Source organism: Lontra canadensis, unplaced genomic scaffold (assembly GCF_010015895.1).
Source record: "Lontra canadensis isolate GAN:19392208 unplaced genomic scaffold, GSC_riverotter_1.0 scaffold9, whole genome shotgun sequence".
NCBI lineage: Eukaryota > Metazoa > Chordata > Mammalia > Carnivora > Mustelidae > Lontra > Lontra canadensis.
Genome location: NW_022631003.1, coordinates 31,107,446 through 31,120,251, shown reverse-complemented (window position 1 = coordinate 31,120,251; position 12,806 = coordinate 31,107,446). Strand labels below are relative to the sequence as shown.

Sequence of the window (12,806 nt, the reverse complement as noted above, 5' to 3'; positions counted from 1 at the left end):
CCAAGAGACTGGATCCTGTTTTCACAAAAAGAATGATCATTATGTGACAGGACAGAGGCATCAGCTCACTCTACGGTGGTAATCCTACCGTAAGATCAATATACCAAATCCACATACTATACCTTAAACTTACATAGTGTGGGATGTCAATTTCATCTCCATTTTTTAAAAAACACCACCAACAACATCCTTTCTGGGTCAAAATGTGGAACACTGAGAATGGGCTCGCCGACCCCACCAAGAACCAAAGTGAAGGGCTGCAAGGACTGGTGGGGAGAGGGAGAGACGCCCCTGGGGGTTCTCCACAGAGCAGGGAAGGCCGTGAAGCTTCTCCTTACGGTTTCCACCCCACTACATGGAATGCACTCAGCCTCCTGGTGGTTTAGTTACTCCTCCTCGTCTTCCAGTTTCAGCTTCAGTGTCATTTCAAGGAATTCTCGCCTGGCATCCTGGATTCCATCCCCTCGTCCATTTTAAGTTTCATCGCATGTTGTGCCTCCTCTGGGTTACTCCTCCAGTACGTGTCTCACCACCCTCAAAACGCTGCGGCAGGGGCCGTGCCAGTATATTCTGCCGTCTTCTTCCTAGTACCCAAGGCACGGCCTGGCACTTAGGAATTCAACACTTATTTATGTAATAAGTAAAAGTGAGATCAAAATAAAACTACTGTCATTTTATGTGGGGGATTTCTTGTTGTTGTTGCTGGTATAGCCTGATCCAGACCTGCCAACCTCCCCAGTGTAATGATTTTACGGTAGTCCCTGGGTGAGCCCAAGTTTCCACTAGCTTGAGCCCCTCTCTACCTCCACTTCATAGAGTGGTCCTTATGATCACAGTGGCCAGATTGCCCAGAAGTCTTCCAATCAACAATCAGGGTAAAATGATTTCTAAAGTGTATGAGTTTCTAGCTAGGGCTGCCATGAAATATGACACACAGAGTGGCTTAAGCAGAAATGTATATTTTCTCACCATTCTGAAGGCTGGAAGTCCAAGATCGAGGTTGGTTTCCACTGAGGCTTCTCCTCTGCTTGCAGAAGGCTGCCTTCTCACTGTGTTGTCACCAATTCACCAGCAGAAGAAAACTGAAAATAATCAATGATTTCTATTTTCATTCTGATACAGTATAAAGCACATTTGGATGGAAGTTAGGTATCCCAAATTTTGATCTGGGCACTATTATTGATAATAGTGACTTAATTAACTCCTTGGTCAAGAATTTCCTCAGTTAGGGGCGCCTGGGTGGCTCAATGGGTTAAGCCTCTGCCTTCGGCTCAGGTCATGATCTCAGGGTCCTGGGATCAAGCCCCACATCAGGCTCTCTGCTCAGCAGGGAGCCTGCTTCCCTTATTCTCTCTCTCTCTCTGCCTGCCTCTCTGCCTATTTGTGATCTTTGTCAAATAAATAAATTTTTAAAAAAAAATTTCCTCAGTTATAAAGTAAAGGGTCAGATCACATGATCTCTAAGGTCTGTACCTGGTCTAATAGTCTAGCAGTTTCCTTGGTAGAACCCATTTTCTCTCCCAACCTTCTACATAGCATTAGTTAACTGCTGTGGTTTGATAACCAGGTAGCTAACCTATAACAGGTTAATCAGAACTAAAACATTTTAGGAATAGTATAATGAATTTTCTGGTGATACTACTACGCACTTTTCTTCAGTTGGACAAACCTGAAGTGCTAAGGACACCAACATGAATTAATCCACCAAAGATACCAGCTTTCCTTCTAACAAGCGATATAAATGTTAACACACTGCCTCAGATTTCCTTCATTTCCTATTGTTTCATTTAGGCTTAAACTGAATTTTTAAGATAAAGATTGAATTCTCCAGATGGAAGTCATTTTATACCTATGAAACTTCTATCATGTCTTTATTGCTATCGTACAAATAGAGTTGGTCAAAAAATTTTATAAAAAATGAGGGGCACCTGGGCGGCTCAGAGGGTTAAGCCTCTGCCTTTGGCTCATGTCATGATCTCAGGGTCCTTGGGAGAGAGCCCCACATTGGGCTCTCTGCTCAGTGGGGAGCCTGCTTCCCCCTGGTGCTCTCTCTGCCTACTTGTGATCTGTCATAAATAAAATCATAAAAAAAAATTTAATGAGACTTTTTAGCATTTTTTCAAAATAGGCATTTATTTAAAAAAATTATACAAAGTGGCTTTTTATTACTCAAATTATGAAAATTTTTAAACAATTTGTTTCAAGCCTCCAAAAAAGTGTGCTCTGTCTTTAGTCTTCAGTGGCAATACATTTTGATGGTATGGAAAATAACTCACAAACATTCCACAGAACTTTGTTAGAATGTGCAAAGATATGACAGAAGTCAGAAGCCCTAAAGGGATTAAAAAAAATTTCAAGTAAGTATTATTGAAGTTAATATAAACAGGATTACAGAATAGTTAACACCTGTATGTAATTTTGCAAAGCAAAAATGATTAGTTTTGTATGTCTGCACTTTGTTTCAGCCTTTCCAAAACACTTTTAAATGCAAAAACTGAAAATTTTCCAGTTACCTGAAACTTCAGAAATCTATTGTACTTTAAAAAACTGTGAAAAGCAGCATCATTTAAATAGTGGTTAACTCACAGATGTATATGCAACCAACGACAAGCACCGTCACTATGACTCAGGCATGCCACATTCCCGGTTTACAATCCACAGCAGAACCAGAGGCAGCCTCCCTGACAGTTAAGACAAAAGGCCATGAGGAGTGAGTATGCAGTGCAGGGCACCCACGTGCTTGCTTGTGGAGGAAAAGGGTCAAAACTGAAAGGACTTTCCTTACAGAATCCAAGGTCCTAATTCAAAGCAGCTCCTTTAAATTACAGGATTCCTTTTGGACTCGCTCCTCATCACTAAAACACAGATGGTACAAAGTATATAAAAGAAAATTTTTGAAACCTGTATTTGACATCAATGCTAATACCCACCAATTTAGCAGAAAGAAGTACAAAATGCAAATTTTAGAAGGTTTCCTTACTTATGGGACTACAGATTGGGGTAGGAGCCAACTGGTTTCCTAAGAAACAATTCTAATGCACTTTAAATTGGAAATGAGATGTCAACACTCCTTTAAGGGCCTTTAAAGGAAAAAAAGAGGCCATTATATCCATATCAAAGTTTTATTATCTATATAAGTTGACCTGTTTTCAAATAACTGACATAATTTAGTATTTAAATTAGCATTTTAAGCAATAAGAGGCAAAAACAAAGTGCCTACTGAACTATACACTTTATGACTGATACAGTAAATGTGTAATTTTACCACGATTAAAAATAAACAAAAGAAGGGTACCTTTTGATAATATATCAGTAAGGACACCACAATATGGTACAAAGCACAGATAGATACAAAAGCCTGCTTTCTTCTCAGACTTGCACTGGAGATGGCTGAAGCATGCCCACACCAAAGCTGGGGCAACGCTTGACTTGTACTTCAAGATCACACTGACCAAGCCTTTTGGCATCTACAGAAGCAGGGGTGTTCTCTCTCCAGCTGGCTGTTCCTTCCGGAAGAGTTCTTTGATCTGGGTTAGTCGGCAGTAGAGCCTCTCTCTCAATGGAGGGATGTGGTAGCTAGGGTCCAGAACGTTCGTTACTCTGCGCTCCCTCTCTCGCTTCCATAACTTGTATGGGTGGGCAGGAAAAAATGGCTGCCCTCTTTCTCTTCGCATCTGTAACGTCACTCCACTTACGGCAAGCATCCCCCATACTGCCAGGATAATAAAGTCTAAAAAAACAGCAAAAAAGCAGTTTGAACTCTTGTATTTTGCAACGTAAAAGAGCTCTAACACTTAACCTTTCAGAGTTTAAATCTGTGTCATTCTTTCTCGGCAATATTAGACTTTCTGGTGAGTTTGGCCAAACGTGTATTTCCTCACTTACAACCGAGGAATGAATAAGGAAGCTACAGTCTTAAATTTTAAAATGGGAATTTTCTGTTACAGGCACTTGAAAGTCCGGAGAGGCTGTAAAGAATCCATTGTTTGGATCCCTGGAATTCTAATACTCTATGACCAGTGCCTACAGGCGTGGTTGTTCGTTGTTTCGTGTTTTCCTGGGGCTGGGGTAGGGAGAAAGCGTCCAGTCCTCCAGCTGTACCCCACAAACACACATCATGAGATGTGTGGAACACATCTACGGAACACATGTGCGGAACATGAGACGCCACTCTGCTCTCTTTTCTCTCATTCCACTCAATGCGGGGTCCATCCCCTTCACACAGAGAAGGTACAGAAGGTTCAACAGTTCAACAGACTAACTGAGCTGCTGGCAAAGGTTGGACAAAATATTGTTTTGTATGTAAAACTTGCAAGACATGTGGATTTCAAGGTCTCTACCATCAACCTCTTATCCAGTGAGGGCAGGCTCAGGATGGTAGAGGGAAAGATTTGCCCTTAAATATTCACAGCAATCAGTACTATGCTTATAGATCTTCAATTCCAAGACATGCTTTTCCATCTTCCATATTTTAACATTTCTGGAACCAATACATCCTATACATCGTTGTGAACATCTGATTCAGTAATTTAGCAATCTAATTTAGTACTTTTTTTTTTCTTCAAAAAGTTAACGGAGAAGCTTTAATGGGTAGAATCTTAAAATTGCAGAAACAATAACACCTACTGATTGAAAATCACTTTTTCTCTTTCAAGTAGCAAATTACATGCTTCTTTAAAGGAAGGAAACAAAGGAATAACTTTAAAAATCAGACCATCATTCTCATCCCACCCCAACTGGAAATTGACCAGGTAACCAGAGTAATCCTGGTTGAGAAATTTCTTAACAAAGTTCATTTTTAGAAGTATGAACTTCAACCTCCTTACAAATTTGAATTTTCTGCTCCTATGATCATAAGTGAACATTAACAGAAGACTCTAATAGCATCTGTATTGTGCGAGTTTCCTCCTCTCATCCAGTTAACCTTCTTTCAATCTAGTTACCAAATGTTCTTGTTAGCACAAGTGGGCTAGCATTTTTGGATTTAGTCTTACCATTAGTTTGAAAAGGCACATTTGTGAAAGCTCTGTGGAAATCCTCGTGGAGTGCTCTCTTGAGTACATTCAAAGTGATGTAAGAAAGGCTTGTATACAAGTAACTGTCAAAGGCCAAGACCACCGAGTAGGAGCCAACGAATCCACAAGTCAGTATGTTCAGCTGTGGAAGAGTACAAGTGTTTAGGCGTCACCACTGGCAGAACAAGGAGTGGATTCTAACCCTCCCACTCACAGGGACTCACTTCTGCTCCCTCAGGGCACAGGAAACAGGGTCAAATCTCAGAGCTGAATAAAGGTTACCTATAAGGTTAAACTGACAACCACCTTTGACACCCACAGTGAGTTCTTAAAACACGGTTTACTTTAATCATAGAAATGTCTTTCCTGGGGAAGAACCTCATTAATAAAGTCTAACTAGATGAAGAACACTTCATCTGGAGAGACCGCTGAAACGAACAATCCATCCGCTTGTGCATTTACACGAGCCCAACCTCTCTGCTCCCACCATTCAAAGCATACGGACAGCGGTGACCTGCCCCACTTGATGAAAAAAAACACTGTGTACTAATTGTAATCAGAACTTCTCTTGCTTTCACAGTAACAAGCCTATTTAAAATTCATCATCTCCTAAAGATTCTCATGTAGCTCTCCCCAGTAAATAAAACATGCAAAATGATGCAGTAAGTGAACATCAACTGAAGGCCTGGGACAGTAGCATGAATAAATCTCACTGGATGAAAACACTCACTATTCTTAGGCAGCCCATGAAAACTACTGGAATGATAACAGCTATACAAGAGAAGGTCACCCAGAACACACCATCATCTTGAAAAATCTTCAGGTTCCCTGCAAAAAGAAAGCAAGAGTTAACAGCAGGTTTACCAAGTTCAATTTCATTTTCTCAACATCTCAACACAGACATGCATCGAAGGTTTATTATGACCACCAGGGAACAGGTTGGCAATTAGAAATGAATTCTGACATTTTTCGTTTAACTGCCAGTACAATCCCCTTTGAAGGATATGTCTGAGAAGGTTGAGGAGTGGGAGGAAAATCAAGCAGGTAAATGCTCTGCTTTTAGTCCCTGGAAAATTTAGAAAAGGCTGGACTAGTCCAAGCTCTTCCATTCACTAGCCATGATACTAGGGCCCAGTTTCCTAACTTATAAAATGAGAAGATTGAACTATTTCGTGTCCAAGCTCCATATCATCCTTCCTTGCTCTGTGTTTCTATCACTCTATGATTTTGTACTGCAAAGTAAAAAGTGCAAGTAAATGGCATTCAGAGCTAACTATATGAACTCCTACCCAATATGAGCAGCAAAATCCATTCACTAGATTTTTGCCATCAGTGAATTTCCTGCCCAGGCCTTGCATCTTGGAAGATCAAGAAAGACGGGGGCTAACCACTTGCCTGAGCTTCCACTAAACCCTTACATTTAAATAGCGAGGACATAAGCCGGACAGTTATACTGATGCTGACACCACCATTCAGTCCAACTGGAGGTGGTCCATATGTTGAGACCCAGAAATCCTGGAAGAGGGTGAGAGTTCCACAGTAAGATATGGCCTTGGGACTCCACATTCTCAGAAAGTGAACTGCAACAGGTTGCAGGGAGGTGAATTTATGGATCATATTCTGTAGTTTAACTGCATTAACCTCCACAAAATACACATGTAGCTTAAAAAAAAAAAAAAAAAAAGTCAAGAAATCCAGGGATTAAAAATAGTAGTTGTGATGCAGGCATGTGAAGACTGACCCCTTCAGAGCATAAGCTCTTTACTATTTACATCATCAGGTGAAAACAGTAGTGACTGCATTAGATCTGAGAAGTTAGTCAGTATTTCTCAAATTTTAATGCTTAAAAAATACGATTTTGCACCCACTGGAGAAGGTCACCCTAACTGCCCTTCATCAATGAGACAGTTCACAAATAAACACATTAACTATTAAAAATTCGAACCAATCATGCCTCCATTCTCCAAGCACTGGCAAAGAAAGGGAAGGGAGCTCATTAAGTAGTTCATTTAGCACTTAGGGAGTAGGGCCCTGAATCTGCATTTTCAACACATGTCCCTGTAAACCTATCCTTTAGCCAAATCTAAACACTGCTACTTTGTATCAATCTAGATAAAAAGCTACTGGCAAGGGGGCCTGTGAGAATGAACCTGACTGTAGGTTTGGCTAAAATCAGAACAAAGGGACTTGGGATGGACAGTAAACACACCGCTTGTCAATTCTTTCTGGTCTTGAAAAAAATATCTTCAGAGAGCCAACCGCACTCTGTAAATTATATCATGTGTGCTCAAGAGATGATGGCCTCAAGAGATAGTTCTTATATCTAACATTTCTATCAACTTTAATCTGATGTTGATATACATAACAGAAGAACTAAACATTATCACAAAAAGAAAATAGTATAGCAGAGTACCTTAGAATATAAAAACTTTTTTTTTTAATATTTTTTACAACAATCAGGAAACGTTAAGTTCTTATACAACCGCAAAGTGGAAGGGGACAGAATGTGCCACTCCAAAATGTACACTTTGGCATGTGGATTATTTTGAGTTGAAGGCAATCAGGACCCAGCAGAGTCAGGAAAAACTTAAACTGCTTCACTAACTGCCTACATTTATACAGGGAGCCTGACCCAGAAAGAGAGCAACTACGCATGGTAACTATTTTATCTGAGATGTTCACCTGCCTGGGAAGGCAAACAGCTGATTACCACATATCTGCTCTTCTTTTCTTGCGACTTGCACTCCCCACCTTGCAAACCCCAGGCGCCTACCCCATTCCTTGGCTTAGGATGACAATGAAGCCTCAGCTGCTGGACAGCCTTTGGGCCCATATTTTTAAGGGGCTCCTATACATACAAAATTAAATTTGTCCTTTTGTTAATCTATCTTATGTTAATTTAATGATTAGACCAGCTGACGAACCTTAGAAGGATAAAGGGAAATTTCTCCAACCCTACAAAAGATAGTTAAATTACAAGTTAACCACATTCTTAAAACTGATAGAAACTGGATTACTTAAAAAAAAAAAAAATCCCCAGAACCATCCCATGCTGCCACCCTTTAGTAGATATATGAGAATGCCTGGAGTCTGGCAGGTGGCGGGAGTGAAAGTCAGGGTAAAAGACAACCCAGGAATGAAGCACCAGGTTCCCAACCCAGCTGCTAGCACAGCTGTGCCAAGCTTATCTGTGGGATACACCGGGCTTCAGTGCTCATGAGTCACTTTGTATTGGCCCTCCCTCAAGTGCCACATCATCCATAGATATTTCCAGAACTCTACAGGCAAGGCCCCAAGTCCCTGATGGGGCAGTATTTGCACCTAGAGAACCCAAATGAGGTCTTGCAAACAGTGAACTGAACGCAGAAAACATTACACATCTCCTACCCAGCAGGGCAAAGAACGTCACTGAGGAGATGAGGAAGCCCAACTCTAATCCAACACACAGCATGCAAATCAGGAGGATTCCAAATCGCCACCAAGCAGCTACCAGGAGAATCCCACCAAGGCTTCCAGTGACGGCTGTCAGAATCAGACGAACTGCACGGAAGGAGAAGATGAACTGTTTTACCAGAGGCAGCTTTTCCTTACACATGCCTTAGACACACGATACCACTGCCAGAGGCAGCCTTAGCCTTTCTGTGGGTCAGGCACTGAGGCGATGTCGGACTCCAGCACGGGGAGGCCTTCCCTAAGGACAGGCTGGTCAGAGCTGCAGAAACCTCCTGGGCAAGTGATAGGTGTGGCTTGGCACAACCCTCAAATTGGGGCTAAGGAAGAAGGGGCAATAAGCATTCTGCTAAATGTGACAAAGAAGGATGGGTTGTGTTTGAAGATAAAATCTTAATATTTTGATTGTTGTAAATCTCGTATCTTCAATATACCACATAGGTGGACTACAGCAACATAACCCTTCACTTCCCTAAGTACCACGGAATTCAGCAGGCAAATTAAAAATCCAGAAGAGGGGCACCTGGGTGGCTCAGTGGGTTAAAGCCTCTGCCTTTGGCTCAAGTCATGATCTCAGAGTCCTAGGATCAAGTCCCACATCAGGCGCTCTGCTCAGCAGGGAGCCTGCTTCCCCCTCTCTCTCTGCCTGCCTCTCTGCCTACTTGTGATCTCTGCCTGTCAAAAGATAAATAAAATCTTAAAAACAAATAAATAAATAAATAAAAATTCCAGAAGAGAAGGTCTAAATGAGCATCATAGAAAAGCTGTTTCTATGTGTAAGTGGCTCATTATTTACACACATAACAAGCTATTACACATAATACTGTTCAAACTATAGAAAGAAAGGGGGAGTATGAGCACAACCCCTTTCTTCCCAAACTGTATTATTTTCACTTACCATCATACGTAAGAAGCGTCAGTCTTGTAATTGGTATATAGAAGAAGAAACCCATGAAGATAAAGCCTATGAAAAATAATTCTAGTAGCAAACCACCAGAAAAAGAAGAAAAAAAAAATAGAAGCTATGGTTAGGTATTCTTTTCACAGTGCAATTTAAATTTCAAACCTACAAATACATGCTTAAGCATTCAGAATTCACACATATTAGGACATTCTGAGGAAAGATACACCTGAAAGACAGGAAAAATTTAGAAGTGGCTGGGAGTAAATATTCAATGAATACAGTATTAAAGTATTAACTATTAGATACACTGCATAGAGGTCAGTATCAATTGGTAAGTCGTTAACTGTTAATTTCATAGCTCATTTTAATATCCCTGTACTTCCCACTGAAAACAAGAATGGTATACTTCTGTCATTGTGTCTGATCTGAAACTACACAATAGATTTAATTTGTTACATGAGCAAAAATAAAAGGTAAGGAAAAATAACAAAATATTTCAAAGTAAAAAGTGACTTTTGGGAAGCCTGGGTGGCTCAGTCTGTTAAGCATCTGTGTTCAGCTCAAGTCACGATCCCAGTGTCCTGGGATCGAGTCCTGCATTGGGTTCCTTGTTCAACAGAAAACCTGCTTCTCCCTCTGCCTGCTGCTCCCCCTGCTTGTGCGTGCTCACTCGCTCTCTCTCTCTGACAAATAAATAAATAAATAAATAAATATTTTTTTTTTAAAGTAACTTTTTTTTTTTTTAAAGTAACTTCTATACCTTCCTTTAATTCATCCTTTCTTGTCTAGGCTGAATAATTAATCACTGTCTTCATCCATTAAAATACTTAGTAATATCTTTGGGACCTTGCCCAGAGCTAAGCAATTATATTCTTTGTTATAGAATCATTCTATACTTTGAGGAATTAAACATTCTTCAGAATATTTTCTACTCAATCAAGGAGAAAATATAATAATGAAGAAGTTGCATATTTCAATTCATAATTTTTTTTTTAAAGTAGGCTCCAGGCCCAGCATGGAGCCCAACACAGAGCTTGAATTCATAAAGGTGAGATCAAGATCTGAGCTGAGATCAGGAGTCAGACACTTAACCAAATGAGCCACCCAGGCGACCCCACAATTCATAATTTATTAAAGCAAGTTTAAAAAGTTTGAGATCAGTATTATTTTCACTCTTTCCTTGATGCTCTGTTTTAGTTCTTGTAAGGATTTTTTTTTTTTTTTTTTGGTGATTGCCAACACTGTTACACAAAGGGCAGCCCCAAAATTCAAATCAATTCAGTGAGCATAATTTATCTAGTAGTCCCCCTCATCACGGTTTCTCTTCTCATGGCTTCAGTTACCCCACAGTCCAGAAGCAGATGATCCTCCTTCTGAGGTTCCAACAGAAGGTCAACAGTAGCCTAACACCATGTCACAATTCTTACCTGCATCTTACACCTCACTTCATCTCATCATATGGGCATTTTATCATCTCACAAGTGCAAGACAAAAAGATATTTTGAGAGAGAGGGATCACACTAACCTACCTTTTATTATAGCATCTTGCCATAATTATTCTATTTATTATTAGTTATTGTTAATTTCTTACTGTGCCTAAGTTATAAATTAAATTTTATCATAGGTATGCATGGATAGAAAAAAAAAATATATATATATAGGGTTCAAGTACTGTGCATAATTTCAGGCATCCACTAGGAGACTTGGGAAGTATGCCCCATGGATAAGAGGGGACTACTGTGTCCCACTCCCCAAATGGGTTTCACAGAGAAGATTGTGGAGCTCCTATTTGCAGTCTGAACCTCCCAGGACTAAGGAGACATTTCAATATACATATACCACAGACCTGCTGCTCGATGTATGTGAAACCACATCAGTCACCACTGTCAAAATCCACCCATTCTTACACAAATGTCTTGATTTCCAACCCCAGTTACTTTTAGTCAGCTAGCCGACCTAGCAATTGACGTTCACTGAATAAATCCAGTTTTGTTCCCCTCTTAGTAAGAGGAGGTTATACTCCATTATTAAAAGAAAAAATTAAAATGCACTAAGTAAAATCTTTACTGAACTAAACTAAGTAAAATCTTTACTGAACTAAGTAACTAAGTAAAATCTTTACTCAAAAGAACCCAGCCACAAATCTATGAAGACAGCTAGAGATAAGCAGTTGCTTCGCCTCCTTAAAATTCAAATTCCCCAGCAGAATTTAAGCAAAAAAAACCATGTCATGTAAACAGCAACTACATCAGTAATACCTGTTTTCCAGAATCTGTGTCCAAAAAAACAAATGAAGAGACCAAGCAGGGCAAAAAGGGTGAAGAACACTTTGGTTGATACTCTTCCTAAAAATAATAAAAATTTAGTGGGTAATATATCCAAACCTTTTAATTACTAGAACAAAGCTTCATGAAAAAAGCAAAGGGTGCTGACAATAGTATGTACACTTATTTTAATTTATAATATATCATTTACAAATATAAGCATATAAATTATAAACCTACTTGGAAATACCCTTGCCATCCCCAACAAATTATTTTATATGGGCAATGACCATCAATGCTACTACTATAACAAAAGAGGAACCAGAAAATCTCTGCTTCCTGACAAGATATGCAGCACTACTTTTGACATATTCTTGGGGAATCGTGTGTGCATAAAATAGTTTCATTTCTTCACCAACTGCAAGAAGAAAGGAGGGCAATGGAAAGGACTACGGATTAAAAGACTTAAAAGACACATCAAATAAATACAATGTACAGACGTCATCCGAAACCTGATTCAAAATAAAAAAAAAGAAAAACTGAAAAACAATTGGGATGACTGGGAAAATGTAAATATTGGCTGTTAATTTGATGGTATTAGGGAATTGTCTTTGGTATTTTTCACTGAAACTTGCGTCAGTGATTACTGTGCCTATATCACACACACACACACACACACACAAGTGTGCACATACACACTGAAATTTTGTGAACAAAATGATGGCCACAGATTTCCTATTAAAAAAAAAAAAAAATCCAGTAATAAAGGAGGGCTAGGAGGCCAAGACCCAGGTGGGTATATAGCTGAAATCAAAACCATGAATCAAAATCGTTAATGCTGAAAAATTAGTATATGAAGATTCTTTGAAGTTCTTCATCATAAAAAATCTTAACTGAAACTCACATTAAAATAAAAAAACATGTACTACACCATAAGTCACACATGAACAAATCATTGCCCATATTCATTACACATATTGCTTCTGAAAAAAATGTAACATTATAACTAACAATAAAGCACAATATACCTCATGATGCCAACGAATCCCAAATCTCATGGCCCTTAATAGGCACCAACTCAAATATAAATAACGCAAACCAAAAGAATATTTCTCTTACCAAAGAGAAAAATACACTAAATTCACCATCATGCCTCCTTTGAGATAAACACAA

At 39.5% G+C, this 12,806-nt stretch overlaps 1 protein-coding gene across 1 annotated transcript in view; it reads right to left on the bottom strand.

The window, feature by feature from the left end:
• Positions 1 to 2,839: 2,839 nt before the first annotated feature.
• The window catches only part of TM7SF3 (transmembrane 7 superfamily member 3), a 32,590-nt gene continuing 22,623 nt past the window's right edge, over positions 2,840 to 12,806 (bottom strand). Inside the window, exons 7-12 of the mRNA XM_032855207.1 lie at positions 11,628 to 11,714; positions 9,364 to 9,444; positions 8,403 to 8,555; positions 5,746 to 5,843; positions 4,995 to 5,157; positions 2,840 to 3,730 (exon numbers count right to left, since the gene is read on the bottom strand). Of these exons, the coding sequence (XP_032711098.1) occupies positions 3,468 to 3,730; positions 4,995 to 5,157; positions 5,746 to 5,843; positions 8,403 to 8,555; positions 9,364 to 9,444; positions 11,628 to 11,714 (845 nt within the window). The 3' untranslated portion in view covers positions 2,840 to 3,467. The remainder of the gene's footprint in view (positions 3,731 to 4,994; positions 5,158 to 5,745; positions 5,844 to 8,402; positions 8,556 to 9,363; positions 9,445 to 11,627; positions 11,715 to 12,806) is intronic.